General features: G+C 41.9%; 1 protein-coding gene across 2 annotated transcripts in view; it reads right to left on the bottom strand.

The window, feature by feature from the left end:
* Positions 1 to 4,473: 4,473 nt before the first annotated feature.
* Positions 4,474 to 19,666, bottom strand: part of DOK5 (docking protein 5) — a 173,340-nt gene continuing 158,147 nt past the window's right edge. For both annotated transcript variants that reach the window (XM_025400491.1, XM_025400492.1), the window contains exons 7-8: positions 13,320 to 13,440; positions 4,474 to 5,230 (exon numbers count right to left, since the gene is read on the bottom strand). In XM_025400491.1, the coding sequence (XP_025256276.1) occupies positions 5,166 to 5,230; positions 13,320 to 13,440 (186 nt within the window). In that variant the 3' untranslated portion in view covers positions 4,474 to 5,165. The remainder of the gene's footprint in view (positions 5,231 to 13,319; positions 13,441 to 19,666) is intronic.

Below are 19,666 nucleotides of genomic sequence, written 5' to 3' on the forward strand. Positions count from 1 at the left end.
TGGGATATTTTTTCATAATGGGTACCACATTTATAGAGAACGCAGGCAAAAATGACTTTTTTTCATGGTTAAAGGAAGGCATAATTATTTTATGTACAGTAACTTCCTCTAAGATCATAGAGGGTATCAAATAAAAAATAATCCCCAGGTATTATTCTTATTTGAGCCCTGTATTAAGGAGGTGGACATTTCTCAGTTGACGCATTTCAACAGATGTTGAGGTTAATTCACAACCTATTTTGTAGAGGCATAAAACTCAATCACCACTGATTTTTTATATAAAGGTTTTATATATAACCTTTATATATGTAAACTTGGGCTTTTCAAACAAAGAAATACTAAGCCTTATCTGTATTAGTCTGTTGTCACAGTTCCACAAAGAGCTACCTGAGACTGGGTTATTTATGAAGAAAAGAGGTTTAATTGACTCAGTTCCACAGGCTTAACAGGAAGCACGACTGGGAGGCCCCAGGAAACTGACAGTCATGGCGGAAGGTGAAGAGGAAGCAAGCATCTTCTTCACAAGGCGGCAGAAGAGACAGTGAGAGAGTGAAGGGGGAAGCCCTAGACACTTTCAAACAACCTGCTCTTGTGAGAATTCCATCACGAAAACAGCAAGCGGGAAGTCCACCTACAGACTCAATCACCTCCCGCCAGGCCCCTCCTTCAACACTGGGAATTATACAATTCGACAAGAGATTTGGATGGGACACAGAGCCAAGCCACAGCATTACCCATCTGCAGTATCTGTAAATTCCCCTAAGCAACTCCTGCTTTTCTGTAGAGGACAGAATGCAGCCTCACCAAAGGCCAAAGATAATAAAATTGGTATTGTAACAAAAATAGAAGAACTTGGAGAAAGGAAGCAAGACAGGTTGACTGGTGGCTCAGTGCCGAAGCCTGAGTTAGAGCAGCTGGAATCTTGCTTCCCTCCCTTCCTCACCCTGGCTTTTTTTTTTTTTTTTTTTTTTTTTTTTTTTTTGCAGTCTCTGCTTTGTTTTCACAAGCAGCCCCTGACTGGCTCTTTCCTAATAAAAAGAGCAGTGTGGGAAGGCCTCAAACTTCAGGCATCTCGGAGAAACAAAGAAGGTCAAACCAAGTCTCCTTATTAGTTGTTATAGCAACAAAGAAAATATTGCAGCGACGCTGAAAATGCCTCCTGGAATCCCACTTCTGGAGCTGCAGTTACAGCACATCTCGCCTTCCTGAGTGTTAACCCACGCACGGAATCGCGACTGTACCTGTGTGCCAGAATTCTGCATCTCCTGACAAGGGAAGCGTCTTGAGCAGCCCACTCGCATGGAGGCACTGGCTTGGCTCTACCACCTGACTTTCCACAACTGTCTTGGATAAAAGCACCTTGCCAGTTGCCTCCAGGTGCCTCAAGTCTTACCTGATAGGGACTCTCTGCATTTCTGTCTCCTCGAGCTTTGTTAAAATGAGATTTTATGCCATTTACCACCTGCACTGGAGTTACCTAGAGACACCGATTGAAAATGTAAATGTATGGACTCCACCCTAGATCTAGTGAATAAGAGTCTTTGCCAGCATTTAAGAACTGCTAGCTTACGGAGGGGAAGTGTGGGTGATGGTACTTTACTTAGTGCAGATCCAGGCAAAAGATTATCACTTGGTCCTGCCTTGGTTGAATCAAATCACAACAGATTGATCCAATGAGTTTGCAATGAAATCAGCCAACTGTTGATTTTCATGACACGACAGGCAACCCTACCTTCGTCCAGTATTTAATCTACAGAATTTAAAACCTGAATATGAAAAGGAAATTTCAAGTTTGCCGTCTTAATGGAAATCTGAACATCAATTTTTTTTTCCCCCCCCCAGGACCAAAGGAAAGATTTTCTTTAATATAGTTTATACAGTATTTCTAGTTCATAAAGTATTCTCTTTCTCAAAAGTCAAGATTGTCCAAAGAAGAAATAGTAAAATGTCTTCTCATACAAATGTATGTTCCTGTTAGTTTTTCTGTGTCCGCAGCAATTGGGTTATAAATTGAGTCTGTGGATCAGGCATGGTGAAGGCAAACCCACTTCTCCGGTATATATCCTGGCATTCCCATATATACTGGTAAATAAGTACTTGGAAAATGAATGAATACATTTCAGAAACTCAAGCAGTCTTCCCTGAGAGCATTTTAATCACTACTGCAATATCCTGCCTTAAACTGGGTAAAAAAAAGATATTTTTAACCGAGTTGAGGCTGCAAAGAGGAATATGAGATTTACTTCCCTACTCCCCCACCCTCACCTCCCACCAAAAGAAAAATGTGGCTTTTTCCAATATGTAATTAAAACAGAAACATCATAGTTCAGCCTCCAGATCCCAGTTTATTTGCAAGTTGCCATGAATGCTTTAGAATTTAGTTTGCATTAGGTAAAAATCCACCACAGCTTTGAAAAACTTTCTCACACTATGTTCACTCCTTGAGGTAGGGATTTAGAAAAAATTCAAAATCACTTCAAATTATCAAATTATCATTCCCCTTATTTTAGGCCAGATAGTAAAGTATTTAAATTTCTTATGTTTTCTACCTGAAACTGTGAAATTAATGTAAGATAGTATTTGAGGTTTTAATTTTAGAGCAGAGGATCCAGAATTGAGTCAAATCTGCCACTTGTATTTGTGAATAAAGTTTAATTGAAACAGCCATGTCTATCCGTCTATGTACATTAAAAGCAGGCTGCGCATGGTGGCTCGCACCTGCAATCCCAGCACTTTGGGAGGCCGAGACAGGTGGATCACTTGAGGTCAGGAGTTCAAGACCAGCTTGGCCAACACGGTGAAACCCCATCTCTACTAACAATACACACAGAAAAATTAGCTAGGCGTGGTGGCACGTGCCCGTAATTCCAGCTACTCAGGAGGCTGAGGCAGGAGAATTGCTTGAACCTGGGAGAGGGAGGCTGCAGTGAGCCGAGATAATACCACTGCCCTCCAGCCTGGGTAACAGAACAAGACCCATCTCAAAAAACAAAACGAAACAAAACACAAAACAGTCTATGGTTGCTTTTGCACTAGAAGGCAACAGAGACCATATGACCCAGAAAGTCTAAAATATTTGCACCCCAACTCTTTACAGAGTAAGTTTGCTTTCCCCTAAGGAAGCTGGCCTTAGGGATTTACAGAGCAGACTCAGGAATCAGATTACCTGGGTTCAAACATGAATCTATCATTTAGTAAGTAGGTAAAAGATCTTGGGCATATTAATTACATAATTTAGACTCCTTGAGGCTCCATTTCCCCATCTGTAAAATGAAGATAATTATACTTACCTCATGGAGCTATTGTGGCGATTGAGATAATACCACAAAAGCACTTAGAGTTGTGCCCGGCAATAAATAAAAGCTGATAGCATAACCTAATTGAATGCTCTTTTCCGTCAATACATTTCTTTTCTTAAAAATCCTAAAAGAGGTTCTCACTTATAGTTACCTACATTCAGCAACATTTCTTTGCACACTCATTAGCTTGAGGCTTGCTTCAGTAATTTTAACTTCATTAAAATTATAATTATTTCTTTAATTCCATTTCCTTTATCTACTTCTTCAACTTAATCCTCCCATTGGCTGCCAAGGCCCTGGGAATCATGGAGAATCTATTATGAGACAGTCTTAGAGAGAAAGAAAATAAAATAAGAACCAGATAAAGTCAGGAAAATGAACAGTGAGGTAATTATCAAATGTGCCTGGCAAACCAAATTTTTAAAACACAAAAATGAAGACCCCTGAGAGAAGTAGGATCAGCTAAAATTGTGTGAAAAGTAGCTACAGAGAACCCAGAGAGAACACAAATGCATTTCCGGGAAGCCATTAGCACTAGACAATTTATATATCCCTAATCTACTAATTAATTGTTAGTTGAATTCAATCCTTTCACCGATATTTCTCAACCCCTTGAAAAAACGCATCCTGACCAGCAGTGTCCTTGGAAATCCCAGCTAACTCAGATCTATAAAACTATGCATTGCTTATCTGAAATTCAAATTTAATTGAGTATCCTGTATTTTATCTGGCAAAGAGTAGTGAAACAGGCAGGCACGATCCCTGCTTGCTCTGCAGCTTTAGAGGAACTCTAACTTACGGTGCTCACAAAATTCAATTCACATCCAGCACTGACCTTCTCTTTAGAAGTTCACGGCCACCGGGGGCCCATTTAGCAGGTGTCACTGTATGAGATTTCCAACTTGATTTTCTTGTGGTACTCTTCTGGAATTAAAGTCTTTGGCAACAAAGACTGTGTCTTTTGATTTCTACGTCCCCGGACACCAGTACAGTGCCGGAAACCCATAGACACTCAATACAGACCACGTTAATGAATGAGTGAGAAAATGCGTGAATGGTTGAATTCATATTAAACACAATACGCAATACACTCAAAGCTCACATGCAAAATGTCCACACACCCTTCAGAAATACCTAGGATAGAGAAAAACGTGTTGCCAGAATCCAAAGAACATATGGGTGAAGAATGATCTTTTATTTTCAAATGTTTTATGAAGGTACTCCGAACAAAATAAACGCTTTTAAAAAAGGGGGTAGGAGGGTGAGGAAAGCATATAAGAAAAACTGTAACCCTGTAAACAATACTAATGGGTTCTTTGAAAGAATAGTTTTGAACAGAACAGATAAGAGTGAGTCAAAGCACTGATTTAACTAATTGGTGATATAATCAAATATAATTTCCAGTAGTTAATCAGAACCACAGTAATAATAACTGAGGAATAGGGCGTAAACAAACAACAAATAATTAAAAGCCATTTTATTGTCAGTACTGACTGTCATACAACTGAAACACTTGGAAGGAAAATCACAAGAATCCACAAAAGGACAGATTCAGAGAAGTGCAAGGGATAAGGTATCTACAATAGAAAATCATTTCGTGACATTGACTTCTTTCTGTCCAGCTGTAAAAGAGGGAACACAGAGTCAATATCTATAGAGCATGTTTCAATTACGCTAAGAATTTAAAAAAGAAAAAGAAAATAAAGAAAATTATTGTATTGCAGAGTTTCCCAATGACCACACAATTAGCCAGGACGTTAAGCTTCTTCTCTTCGTCCTCACTTCCCTTGCTGTCATTCTGTGACCTCCTGGGTGAATCTGTGGCTGACACATCACAAGTGTGTTAACAATTCTTGGCAGTTACTGTCAGTGCTCAGATCTGTAGGCTGGAAAAGTCTCTGTTCGATGAAGCTTCAGAGGGCTGGCAACATCTTTTCCAAAAAGAATTTAAAATCAACAGTTACAAGAGAGAGCCCACAATCAAATTAGCTGGTAACAATTTTCTCTATAACAGAAATAAGTAAATGTACTTAAGGCAGAATTTTTTCCAAAGGCTACTCACGATGATATGTAAATGAGTCACAGATATTGTATGATTTACATATCATTTGCATGTGGTCTCTGGGTTGAGCTATGGTCAGTCCATTAGCAATTATTTTCTTCCTTAATTTTTCACCTGCCTCAATCCCTACATCCAGGGTATTTAGGAGAAATGAGACAGAACTATGGAAACTTTTAGCCAGAATACTTTTTAGAAACCTGAGTAGCAATAAGGCAGTCTTATGCTTACACTTTGCTAATCTTGTAAATGTTAAAGAGAACTTCCTAAAATTCATTTAGCTTTTATTATTTCAGGTTTAGATTTCAGACCAAACAGAGTTTAAAAAGTCAAGAAGGCAATGCACAAGATCTTTGTGACATATTAATAATATATGGGTTGTCAAGCATTTTCTAGAAAGAGCCAGACACTAAATATTTTAGGTTTTGCAAACCATACGGTCTCATTGCCGCTACTCAGCCCTGCTGCCTGTAGCACAAAAGCAGCCATAGTTAATATGTAATGAATGGGCCTGGACGTCCTAATAATGCTTTATTAATGAAAACAGCAGACTGGATTTGGCTCACAAGCCCTAGTTTGCCCATCCCTGTAGATAAGACTGCGCTGATTTAACAAAAACTAGAGGTTCTACTGCCACCTGCTGCCCAAGGGTTACCACAAGCAAAGAAATGCACACTGCTAGGTGAAGAGCTCAGGACTCAGCGCAAAGCCTTGGGAACAAACTTCCGCAGCCTTGGTGAGTAAATGTGTGCATCAAGCAGGCGCAAGAAACAGGACTGCAGCCAGTGGAGCATGTCCGCCCACCCACACACATTCAGAAAAATGTTGTTTCTATTTTTATTTTTATTTTTATTTATTTTTTTCGCCAGGGCTGGAGTGCAGGGGCGTGATCTCAGCTCACTGCAGCCTCAACCTCTTGAGCTCAGGTGATCCTCCCACCTCAGTCTCTCGAGTAACTAGGACCACAGGTGTGCGCCACCACACGCGACTAATTTTTGTATTTTTTGTAGGGACAGGGTCTCGCCACATTGCCTAGGCTGGTCTCAAACTCCTGGGCCCAAGTGATCTGCCTTGGCCTCCCAAAGTGCTGAGATTACAAGTGTGAGCCACTGCACCTGGCGATGTTGTTTTTAAACACTAAACCATGCAAAAATGTTTATGGTGGCGTGTGGCCCTTAAGCCTTGAGTTTATGCTCTATCATCTTATCATAAGCAGCCCTGACCTCAGTTCAAGTCCCATTTGATCTTCCTCCCAGAAGCATGAACTTAGACAAGGAACAACATCGCTTTGACCCATTTTTCACTCCTGTGGAATGGGGAGAAAACATTTGTTCCCCCTCCTCACAGTATGTTGAAGAATAAAGGAAGTAGAAATGGCTTCATGACCTGTAGAGTCTTTTTTTTGATTCGGAGTTTCGCTCTGTCGCCCAGGCTGGAGCGCAGTGGCCGAATCTCGGCTCCCTGCAAGCTCCGCCTCCCGGGTTCACGCCATTCTCCTGCCTCAGCCTCCCGAGTAGCTGGGACTACAGGCGCCGCCACCTCGCCCGGCTAGTTTTTTGTATTTTTTAGTAGAGACGGGGTTTCACCGTGTTAGCCAGGATGGTCTCGATCTCCTGACCTCCTGATCTGCCCGCCTCGGCCTCCCAAAGTGCTGGGATTACAGGCTTGAGCCACGGCGCCCAGCCACTGTACAGTCTTAAATCTATTACTATGGTCTCAACACCAAAACAGAAACAAGCAAAAAATAACATCTTGGATTCAGATACTTGCAAGACTCAAATCTGAACCAAAGGAAAATGATTTATCCAGTCATATAGTTGCTAGTACATAACAGCAGTGATTATTATTAGCTAAGTCTTGAATATTAATATATCCCAAATAATTAGAAATCATTTATCCCAAACTCCCAGCCAGTTTGAACACACGTTCTATTCTCCTTCCAACACACAGACGCATGCACGCACTGTAACGCAGAGAAATTGTATTAATGAGTTTGAGTACTATAAGTAAAAATCCAGGAATATCTTTATGACTGTGTATCAAAATCTCCTTCAGGGAGCAGAGACCATACAAATATTGTTACTGCAGAATCCAAAGTTTTAGTCAACTGCACAGAGAAATGACTGACAGCATTCACTTGAGGTCAAGTCAAAATGAAAACGCTTACAGTTTCTATCCTGAAGGCTGAGTCTTTCCTGCATGGTTTGAATGCTGTGTTTAGTGTAACGCCAGCAAATAGAATGAAAGGCTTCCCAACCCTCCCTACATTGTTGCAGTTCACACAAAAGTCACAAGCTGGTAATAACCTGTAGACCACATCTGGACCCAGACCTGTTCTCTGGCCTCCACAGGCTTTAAAACATTTGGAATTGCTTATTAATATTTAAATAGCTGCTGACTACCCATAAAGATGTCAATTTCCCTGTACTCCTGGAAAACTGGAAGGCAAAACTAGCCCTACATTCTGCTAAGCATGACCATCTGCAGACAGCAGACTGCCTGCTCTCCCTGACATCCGCCAGGGACCCTGCCACTCCTATACCTGTCCCGTTTACTCATCTGCATAGCCTGCCTGGACCCTGTAGACATGCAGGTTTGACACCTTGCACATTTGCTTGGATCCGAATCTATTGCTTCCCTCTTAACTTCTGCCCATATGACGTTTGTGACTGTGGTAGGATTAATACTGAAAAAAACAATGTTAACTTCTCCAAAGTAGCCCCTTGCTCCAAGAATCGATGATCTTTAAAATCAAAATGTAAATTGCATGGGTTGGAATGAATCCTCTGGAGGCATTTCGGTCTCAGGGAACCTGCATTTGAAATCACCCATGGAGGCATGACTTCCTCCCACAGGTAAGACCATATGATGAAGGCAGTAGCCTGGATTAGACGTCAGAGCACCGGAGCACTAATGCCAGTGCCTACATCCACCAGCCACGTGGCCTGGAGTAAGACCTTAACCTCCAAAGGTCTCCATTTCTTCAGTCATTGAAATGGAGAGGATGGTCCCACTCTCACCAACTCCCGCGGTTGTCAGGAGAACCACATAAGGCTAAATGGAAGATGCCTGGGTCAGTGACACAACTGTTCAGTGTCACCCTTTGATTTCCTCAAATTACCTTAAGTCCGATCTGTGATCTAGGTGCCTAGTTTTTCTTGTTTTTGTTTTGAAACAAGTGATGCTATCTTCCAAGGCAATTCCCACAGAAGAGCTCTGAAAATCCTGGAGCAATGAAGCACCTTGGCCTAAGGGTAAAGCTTGCTGAGATGATAACTTTGAGAAGGAGGTGAGAGAGTTAGAGGCTCATTGTACTGAAGCAGACCCTCCGGCGCTCATGTGCAACAGTCTTGGGGCTAGTCTCCCACTTCCTCTCCTGTTCTCTTGTAATCCCTTGAATGAAAATGTCAATTAAATCTGACACTGCCATGCTGAGGAGGACCCTCTAATGCTTCCCCTCACACTTAGGATAAGCAAGTCTTGGTCACCTGTGATCACCACCCCAGCTGTCTCTTTATGTCCCTTAGGCACCAGCCACACTGGCTCCTTCCTGGTCTTTGAACGCAGGTAGCTAATTTGTGACTCAGGGCCTTTGCATTGCTGATCTCTCTATGGAGAATGCCTTCCCCTGGCTCTTGGTATGGCTGCCTCTTTTAGACTTAAGGTCTTCAGTGATGCAGGGGCTTCCACTGACTACCCCATCTCAAGAAGTCCCTTTGTCAGTGTCTTCTCAAAACCAACAGCTCTGCCTCACCTTCTTTATCATAAAAACTTTCTTTTTCACTGTTCCATATACCAAATCTGAAATTAACTATTGATTATGGATGGTGACTCTCCATTAGATTATAAGCTCCAAGGGGGGAGGAATGTCCCTGCCTGGGAGTCCCAGATATGTCTGTCATCTAGCACAGCTCTTGGCCTAAACTAGATGCTCCATAAACATTTACTGAGTAAACAAAGAATGGATGGACGGATGAATGAGAGATAAAAACCTTACAATCTTTGCTACTTACTAGATAGGTAGTCTTGGACACCTTAGTAACCTTTCAAATTCTCAGTTTCCAAACAGCAAATGAGAATAAAATACCCTGTCAGGCAGCTGTTTTGGGATCTAAATGAGATCATGTATTTTAGGTCTCAGTGGAAAGCCGGTACACAGTAGGTCCTCAGAAAGAGTAGCTTTTAGAAAGACCCCATTGAATATGGCTTGTCTCCCTCGTAATGATGAAATCTGAGATTTCAGCACTGCACTGGTGGCATGTGAATGTTTGCTCATATAGCAAGAGGGAGAAGAGGTTTCATGTCCAAATAGATGTGCAGAGCTTTGGTTTAAACAAGTTTAATCAGGTTTTTTTATTGCAGGACATCTCAGAGCCCTGAAATTATTGATTTGTTTTCTGACTCTCCATGAGAATTTAACATGTAGCATTTCCCCTAAACTCGTTTGACGACAGTACTTTTCTTAGGGGGAAGGTGCTATCTACCAGAGTTAGCTTTCCAAGGAATATAATTTGGGAAATGCTACTGATGTAACTGCTGTTATTTTATCCAATGCATTCCTAAAAGAATCCAATGAAGAGTGTTCAACATAAACTTGTTGATTGCTTCTGTAAGTTTCTTCCATAATTTTCTTTCTTTCTTTTTTTTTCTTTTACTGAGACAGAGTTTCACTCTTGTTGCCCAGGCTGGAGTGCAGTGGCACGATCTTGGCTCACTGCAACCTCTGCTTCCTGGGTACAAGCAATTCTCCCACCTCAGCTTTCCGAGTAGCTGGAATTACAGGTGCCCGCCACCGCGCCTGGCTAATTTTGGTATTTTTAGTAGAGGTGGGGTTTCACCATGTTGGCCAGGCTGGTCTTGAACTCCTGACCTCAGGTGATCCACCCACCTCGGCCTCCCAAAGGGCTGTGATTACAGGCATGAGCTACCATGCCCAGCCAGTTTTCATTATAAACCTACTTCCAATGTTGATTTTGTATCTGTATAATCATAGAAGAGAATTTCTATGAAAATTTTAAAACGAAGTGGGAGAAGCAGTGAAGGTAGATTATGTATGTCTTGTATGGCACGTGTCAAAACCAGCACCTCCTTTTCCCCACCAAAAATGGTAATAAAATGGTAATTCCCAAATCAACCAGCAGGTGGCTCTCGAAGACTAAATTTGAGAAAAAGACCCTTATTCTCAAACTGATTTGGCAAATTCCTCCCTAAGGGTCTGTATGATTTCCAACCATAACCTCCAGATTTGCCAGAAAAAAAAAAAAAAAAAGCCTGAAATTCATCAATGTAGGTGAATTGGCCAGAGGAATTACAATTCATAATCACCAGCAAAACAAGAAGAAATTAAAGGCTCTGTAACTTCATCATATGGCACACTGGGCCACCAAGTCATTAACTTTACCCAATCTTATTTTCTTTTTCTAAGGGGCATGAAAAGGAGGGGAGAGGGAAGGTAGGCAGTATAGGTAGAAGAATAAAATTTTTTTAAAAAAATTTACTTGTTTAAATAGCCACTTGTAATAAGCAAGATAATTTTAGGTACTCTGTGAACATATTTTAAATCTTCAATACTTATTATTTTATTGTCTATTAAACAGCATAACTAGCTGGGTGCAGTGGCTGATACCTATAATTCCAGCACTTTGGGAGGCCAAAGCAGGAAGATTGCTTGAGCTCAGAAGTTTGAGACCAGTCTGTGCAACACAGTAAGACCCCCTCTCTACTAAAAACAAAAAACAATAAATTAGCTGGGCTTGGTGGCACACACCTGTAGTCCCAGCTATTCGGTAGACTGAGGCAGGAGGATCACTGGTGTCCAGGAGGTTGAGACTGCAGTGAGCCATGATCGCACCACTGCACTCCAGCCTAGGCGAAGAGCCAGACCCTGTCTCAACAACAAAAAAAGTATAACCAGTGGATATAGCAGTATTAAGGTAGTAAAATATGCTTTTTTTAAAAAAAGATATATTCAAATAGAAGAGAGTAAAATTGAGTAACATTCTGGTATGTATATGATAAAAACTGTGATAACTCAAATATTACAAAAAATTTTTGAAGTTTAAAGGGGATCAGTGGCATTTGTGACAACCCGATCTAACCCATTCTCTCTGCAGAGATATCTTGAAAGGTAAACCTATTTGTCTATTATTAATTCAGTCATTTGCTCAGCTGTTCACAGAGGCACTCAGGATTTTTTTTATTTTATTTTATTTTTATTTTTTGCAGTATCTGCTATGTGCCATGCTCTCTGCTAGTGAACAGAGCACAGAGTCATGAAAATTAAAATGTAAACACCCCCAGTGCATTCTTAACATTCTTTCAACAAATACTAATGGAAGACATGCAAGGCACCGGGGGATAAAATGATAAAGACAGACAGAGGAGCAGCTCTCCTGCCCTCCTGGACAGTATTGCTTCCTAGGAGAGCCGACCATGAGTCAAGTGGTCACATAGATAAATATGAAATGAACACTGGTCATCATCTGCATCTTATGAGTGCACATCATCAGAGGTGTCCACGCAATCTACAATAAAGTCTGGAGGGCTTCCTTGGAGTCTGAGGGGCGCTGGAGGTGAGACCTGGAGGTGAGCAGGAGTCAACTAGGATGAGGGACGGGCGCAGCCTACAGGAAAAGCTGCCTAGGGGGAGAAAGGACCAACAGCAAAGACTGAGAAAAAGGCTGTTGTGACCAGGGTTCACAGCGGGCATGGAGGGCTGAGGCTGCAGTCTCCCGTGGTCATTCACTCATTCTTGCATTCATTTATTCAGCAAATTTCTGCAAGTAAACTACGTGTGGTCTAGCGCCTGCTATTTCGAGTTTGGTGATCTTGCACCTCATCATTAAAGAGGTTTTTTTGCAAGTATACTCCACACAGGTTTGTTTGCTTGTTTATAAATTATATGTGCATAAGATATTCTTATGTAATATGAAATGTAAGAAAAAAAATGTTTGAAGGGACAGGAGAAGGTTTAAATAGAATTTTTTTCAGACAGAGTTTTGTTCTTGTTGTCCAGGCTGGAGTGCAATGGCACCATTCGCCTCACTGCAATCTATGCCTCCTGGGTTCAAGCGATTCCCCTGACTCAGCTGGGATTACAGGCACACGCCACCGAGCCCAGCTAAATTTTGTATTTGTTTTTAGTAGAGACAGGGCTTCACCACATTGACTAGGCTGGTCTACAACTCCTGACCTCAGGTGATCTGCCTGCCTCAGCCTCCCAAAGTGCTGGGATTACAGGTGTGAGCCACCGTGCCCAGCCAGTTTAAATAGAATTTGTAATTGTTCACGTTGTCTGCACTATGGGCCATTCTGTCTCGTGCTTCAGAGACCACTCCTCTGAAAGAAGGGCTTACTAGGATTTGCCTAAAGTCATTCAGCAAACCTGAAGCCATGGCTTCTGGCCTCAGTGCAGGGCCCCATCCTGTCAAACATTGGCTCCTAGACCTGAGGTCTCGGGAGAATCACCCGGAGGGCTTGTTCAAACACACGCGGCCTGGCCCCACCCTCAGAGCTCCTGATTCAGTAGGTGTGGGGAAGGGCATGGAAATTTGCATTTCCAGCAAGACGTCAAGTAATGCTGATGCTGTGATTCATCAGTCCGCTACATCATTTCTTGAAGCCTGGTCCCTGGCCCCTCGCCCAGACCCTGTGTATGGTCTGTTAAAAGTGCAGATTGCTCAACCATATCCTGTGCCTTAAGATCTAGAGTCTCTGGGGATGAAACCCAAGAATCTGCATTTTAAGTGACTTCCCCAGGACACTGTGATAAATGCAAATATCTGAGAAGTATGGCTCTACAAAGATTAAGTGCCTCATGTTGTGAGGCCTTGGTGGGGGTCCTACCTTTGGAGGAAGGGCACTGACCAGCTGGCATGCAACAGCTGGGAGTTGAGCTGAGCCCTCTCCCCAGAACTGCCAGGCCTGGCCCATACCCTGGACACAGGCAGCACCACGCTTACCTTGCAGGCGGTAGAGCTGCCCCGTGCTGTGCTGCCGTGTGATGTGCTGCCAGTAGGCGCTGCGAGGCAGGGGCACCATGGTGCTCAGTGAGGCGGCCCGCTCACTCATCTTCATCTGGAGCTGCAGCCAAAGGGAAGAAAGTTGTGTGTCAGGAACACTGGGGCTGAAAGAGGCCTGACTGAGGAAACAGGAGAGCATGGAGTACAAGAACCACAGAGCTGGCCAGGCTGCAAATCAATGGGCATTGACTGATGGCAGTGGGCACGGTGGCCAGCTACTGTTTTTGCTTACTTAGCAGCATCCATTCTTTACCCTGCTTGCAACAGTGCATTGATGATGGTCCTCTGGGGAGCTTCCCTCCAACTCAGCTCAGTCCCTCCAGTCCTGTGGGGCTGACTCCCCCATTCACTTTAGGGTTGGGCTGGTGACCCATGCCAGACCAGTCAGAAAGAATTCATTGAGACATTATTAGAATTTTTGTGGAAGAGAGAATCAGCAGAAGTGAGCTAAAGATTTGTGACTGCTTTGTTCATTGCTCTATCCCCAGAGTCTAGAATATTGCCTTGCACAGAGGAGATACACAAGTAACATGTGTTGAATAAATGAACCTTCTTGTGGAGTTGATAAGAGGTTGGAGATGGGACTGGAGCCTATCTTGGAACTACAAAGGGACCAGGTGACAGTGAGTAGATACCGTTCAGAAGAAGACAGCCAAGAAAAGGAGAGAAATCTTGACAAGCTCCACTGAGACCTTGGATCCCACTGAATCCAGAGGCTGGCCCCAGACTTTTCAATTGTATTAGCCATTTCATTCTTTTCAGTTTTGGTTTTTTGTTTGTTTGTTTGTTTGTTTGTTGTTTGTCAGTTTGTTTGTTTTTGAGACAGAGTCTTGCTCTGTCACCAAGGCTGGAGTGCGGTGGCGCAATCTCAGCTCACTGCAACCTCCGCCTCTGGGCTCAAACAATTCTCCTGCCTCAGTCTCCCGTGTAGCTGGAACTACAGGCACATGCCACCACGCCTGGCTATTTTTGTTTTTTATTTTTAGTAGAGATGGGGTTCCTCCATGTTGGCCAGGCTGGTTTCAAACTCCTGACCACCCGCCTTAGCCCCCCAGAATGCTATGATTACAGGTGTGAGCCACCACACCTGGCCTAATTCTTGTCAGTTTAAACTGGCTTGTGTTGGGTGTTCTAGCATCAGAAAGAGAGGGAAAAAAGTCTGCTTGAACAAGTAACTTTTCTTGACAAATTATTGTTCCAGACATTGAGGGAGGAAAAAAGATGAAATGGCTTTTGGCAGCAGGCAACTCTAAAGACACAGTTCTGGTCCCCCAGATTATCAGAGAGCAGTCAATGGCCTGACCAACCACATCGGGGAAATAATTGTACAAAAGAAGGAAAGTTTCAGAGAGAAAAGAGCCTGTAGGATGGGTAGAATAAAAGGAAAGGTGAACGGGGTCAATGCATGCAAGAAGAATGGGGTGCAAGTGGAAGCAGCCCTCCAGGCACCCCCATATCTGAGCCCTGGTCTTAGACACAATCATGACGCAGGTTGATTATGCCATTGTGTAAGAAGTCACTATTTGCAAAGTTGGATTTCCTGGATACTTGAATATCAAATAATCCATTCCCATCTTTAAAAAAATTCACCCACAAAGACTTATGCAAGATGTTCATTGGGAGGTAATTGGACATTGGCGTAAGCTGACGGCTATTTAAGTATCCCCTCATTCAGGGCCTGGTTATCTAAAAGTAGGCACAATGTAATACCTGGCAAAGAGGGAAGATTTACATGAATTGGGAATGAAACATTTATATATTGTACCATGAAGGAAACACAGGGGGTTACAGACCTGGTGCAATGCCATTTTAGTTACTCATATGAAAATTGTTGGCATTAAACATCTGTCCATTTGGGAAGTATGAGAGTTTGATGAGATGATACGTACTTAGCCTAACCTAGTAACAAATAGGTAAAGAGGAAAAATGAAGACGATGATGATGACGATGATGATGATGATGATGATGATGATGATTAGAAATTGCAATTAATATTTTAGGATTTTTTAAAAAATATTTTCAATCTCTTAAAGAAAAAAAAGTCTCCACTGTACACATCTCATCAGCATGGTAGTTTCAGGCATAATTCACTCAGTAAAGCCAAAATAATAGGAGGTTTCCTATGTTGAAGACCAAAACTCCTTGTAGTTGATGAGATTCAACTTGAAATAAAGATTATATACTCACTCAAAATATAATTTAATTTATAGTCATTGAATTTACATTTGCTGAATCGAATTCCCTGTCCCTATAATAATTCCACAATTACCAAAACATGTCCCCAAGTAGAACCATAAAGCATTAGGTTCCATGAGGACAACTTTTCCTAAAGATAAACTCTTAGATTAAAAGGTCCAAAACCTAAGTACTAAGCTAGTAGAAAAATTCTGCAGCTGTTTCCTGTTTTTAATTTTTAAAATGTATTTTTAATGGACAAATAATAAGTATGCATATTTATAGAGTACAATGTGATATTTTGATCTATGTATATACAATAAAAAGATTCACTTGAGCTAATTAACATATCCCTCACCTCATCAACTTCTCTTAGTGGTTATTTCTGTATACATGAAAGTCTAAAAAAATCCAAAATGATTTACCAGTGACTCTTAGTAACATTGTATTTCATGTGCATGGAATTCAAAAAATAAAAGAAGGAAAAGAACTCAATTTAGAGGTACTGGTTATTTGATTTTCTTAATATAAAGAGATTCTATTTAATTTAACAGAAAATTTATATAAAGAAAACATTTGTGGAATACTAGTCACTTCAAATTATTCACTGCTTCACTGCAAATATATTTAGGCAGCCCAGCATGATTTGACTGTATTTTTAGAAAGCTGATTTGGGATCGAGAGTGAAATGACAGCAATGCCACGTTTTGAAGAGGAGAACAGTACAAAGCCTGGCTCTCTAGTTCTTTCTCAACCCTTTGGGAAAATATCTAATTTTATGAAAGGAGCATTTTAATTGTCTTTGGACAAAAAGAAAAGCCTTTTAACAATGCAGAAATGTCTGCATAATTGTGTAAGGGAGAAAAGACTTAGGAAGTCTTTTGGCGAGAATCCAGCAGGCAGATTTCTGCTCCCGCTTCTGTGACGCTCCAAGTCCCTCTATCCTTGATATCAACCACCAGTGGAGGGCTGCAAGTGGCACTGATGTACCACCCTGGTGGAAATAGCAGTTAGCACTCATTTTTGGAGGAGTTAAAATTGGGTTACCTGGAGTGCCGCAGGTCCTCAAATAACGTCAAGTCACTCAGCTTTGTTTCATTACGACTTTGATGTGAACATAAAAATCTCTTCCTGGCAGGGTCACTGTCTGTGTAGCTTTGGCATGTTCTCCCCATGCCTGCTTGGGTTTTCTCTGGGTCCTCTGCTTTCCTTTCATAGCCCAAAACTGCCTGTTGGCTTCATTGGTGTGTCTCAATGGTCCCTGTCTCAGTGGGTGTGGGTATCGGTGAGTGTGTCCTGGGATGGGAGGGCATCCTGTCCAGGCTGGGTCCCATCTGGCACCCAGAGCTGCAGAGATGGGCTCTGGCCACCCGTGATCCTGAACTGGAATCACTGGGTAAATAATCATCTTGTTTTTATTAATCTTTCTTAAATGTACGTATAGCTCACATTTATTTCAATGTGTAATATTACAAGTGTTTTTGTCTTTATCTAGAAGTTTGGTAAGGTTTTTGTAACCAGAAATATGCTATAGGAATTTAACTCTTCTTTATATCAGTCAGCCTACGGGAAAATTGGTTTTGTTACATGTCCTTCCGCTAAACTCACAGAATCTATCAACAACGTTAAATGAGGGCTTACTGTATTTGGAGAGAAGGATTACATACAGTCTTCCTACTTAAAAACATATATATTTTATATAGGTTTTTTTACAATAAATATAATATCCTCACATTAACAAGTAAAAATAAAAATTACCCCAAGCCATAGAATTGTAAAGTATGGGGATTTCCCCTGTAAGGTGACACAGACATTCTTTGAAAACCTCCCATTCACAAAATTGTGGGAAAATTCAGGGGGTGGGTTGACCATTCAAATGTATGCCTATTTACAACCAAAGTCATTGTTACTTTGGAGGATAGCTTGCACAGCCCAGCTAGACTGGAGGTTGATTTGGGGTTATAAAAAATGTAGAAAACACTTGATTGGAAGTGCTGGCTTGAGGAAGTCCAGGTGATAGACGTGGAGAAGAGGCTCTTGCAGAAAGCTGGCAATGGTGGCTGTGCAGCCACATGAGCAGGAGCTGAGCACAGCTGCAAAGGCTGGGCACACCCCCTAACAGGGAGGGAGTCCAGGGACCTGTGCTCATGGCTCATCTTCTGGAAGAGGCCCTGCCTGTGCACCAGTCTATTAAGTACCTTTTCCTTTCCAGCTTAAGGTTACAATCTCATTCCTGCTAATCTATGCTTCCTTTTCTCAGGAAAAATTGCTTAGGAACCAACACAACCTTAATATTGTAATCAATTTCCAATTTTTCAAATATATCTGAGGTCAGTGGCAATATAGAAATGGTGTGGCCGGGTGCGGTGACTCATGCCTGTAATCCTAGCACTTTGGGAGGCCGAGATGGGTGGATCATGAGGTCAGGAGTTCAAAACCAGCCTGGCCAACATGGTTGAAACTCTGTCTCGACTAAAAATACAAAAGTTAGACATGGTGGCAGTGAGCTGAGATCATGCCACTGTACTCCAGCCTGGGTGAAAGAAAGAGACTTCATATCAAAAAAAAAAAAAAAAAAGAAATGGTGTTATAGTGGAACAAACTGTATACCATACGTAACCCACACTCCTGACCTCGTATAACCTACTAAAATCATGTCCCTGGACTCTATAAAAAACAACCACAAAAAATTACAAATAATCCACTATTCCTGTGTCAGAAAAATTTAAAAGAATTGTGGAACATTAGAGTTGGAAGAACCATGGGGGATATCCAGCCCAGTCTCCTGAGTTAACTGGTCAAGGGACTATATATCCTCATACTAATGGCCAAACTTCTTAGACTGGGGGGCTCTGATCTTGATACCCTTCCCATCTCAGGCCTTAACACAGCCTAAACCACACCACTCAGCCCAGCCAGTTCCAACCACAGGAAATCCATTGCACATCTGCTCCTAAGCCCAAAGGTTCTCCCCATGACTTACATGGTTAACTTCAACCTTCCCTTCAGGAGTCAGCTCAGGAGTCACCTCCTTTACATACTCTCCTGATATCTCTTCTCCTCCCTTAACAGGATCAGGTGCTTCTACCAGATATCTCATCATTTCACTGTTTTGTGATAGTCACTAACCTAGCTCCTGCTCTAGACCATGAACTGCTGAAAAGTAGGGATTATCTTTTATCTCTGTATCCTATCCCCAGCACCTAACTACAGCCTTCAGAGACTTAACAAATGTGTAATGAATGAATGAATGAACCCAGGCTTTGCCTAAGTAGCAGAAAATAGTCTTCAAAATAAATCCCAACCAGGCTATCAAGTTAGAAGCACTGTTAGCCCAAGGCTGAATTCATGCTGAAACTTTAGGTCCAGGTTAAATTAACATGGCTGTGATTGATTGTGGGTTTAGGTCCTGGTTAAATTAACATGGCTGTGACTGACTGTGGGGAACGTGGCAATAAGACTACTTCACTTGTCTTTGCCATTCAAGTGATGAGCAGAAGCAGGGCCTTGGGGAAAGATCTTTCTTATGTGTATATGCACAATCATTTAGGACCATCCAACAGCAGGGAAGTTTAGCACTGCACATTTATTAATTCTATTAGCAGTGTTAGCTCAAGATCCCACCAGAGTAGAAAGACAAGTCTTTGTGAAAGTCAAACAAATGCCTTCTTGTGCTTCAACACTAGAACTTTCCCTCTAAACAGTAGGAATGCATGCAGGTGTCTGCCTAACCCGGCCTAAGTGAGTCATAAAGCAATCAATCAACTTATGTCATCAACTGGGTTTTGAATGCCCAAAAAGTATCATGCTGCTGGGGAGAGAAGCTAACCATGGAACAAGAGACCCATGTTATAATGTAGAAGCAGAAGACGCTTTGCTTAATGCAAGTTGTTTGGGATTACAGGTCTCTTTTCTCTTAGTTATTAGAGACACATGATGAAACTGTATAGAAATTAACAAAAATATTCAGATGGATATAAAAAGAAGAATGAAGTTCTGATACATGCTACAACACGTATGATTCTGAAAACATTGTGCTAGTCACGAAAGTGCAGGGATTGTATTATTCCATGCTATGGCTTGAATGTTTGTCCCCTCCAAAAGTCCTGTTG

This window comes from Theropithecus gelada, chromosome 10, assembly GCF_003255815.1.
Source record: "Theropithecus gelada isolate Dixy chromosome 10, Tgel_1.0, whole genome shotgun sequence".
NCBI classification, from domain to species: Eukaryota; Metazoa; Chordata; class Mammalia; order Primates; family Cercopithecidae; genus Theropithecus; species Theropithecus gelada.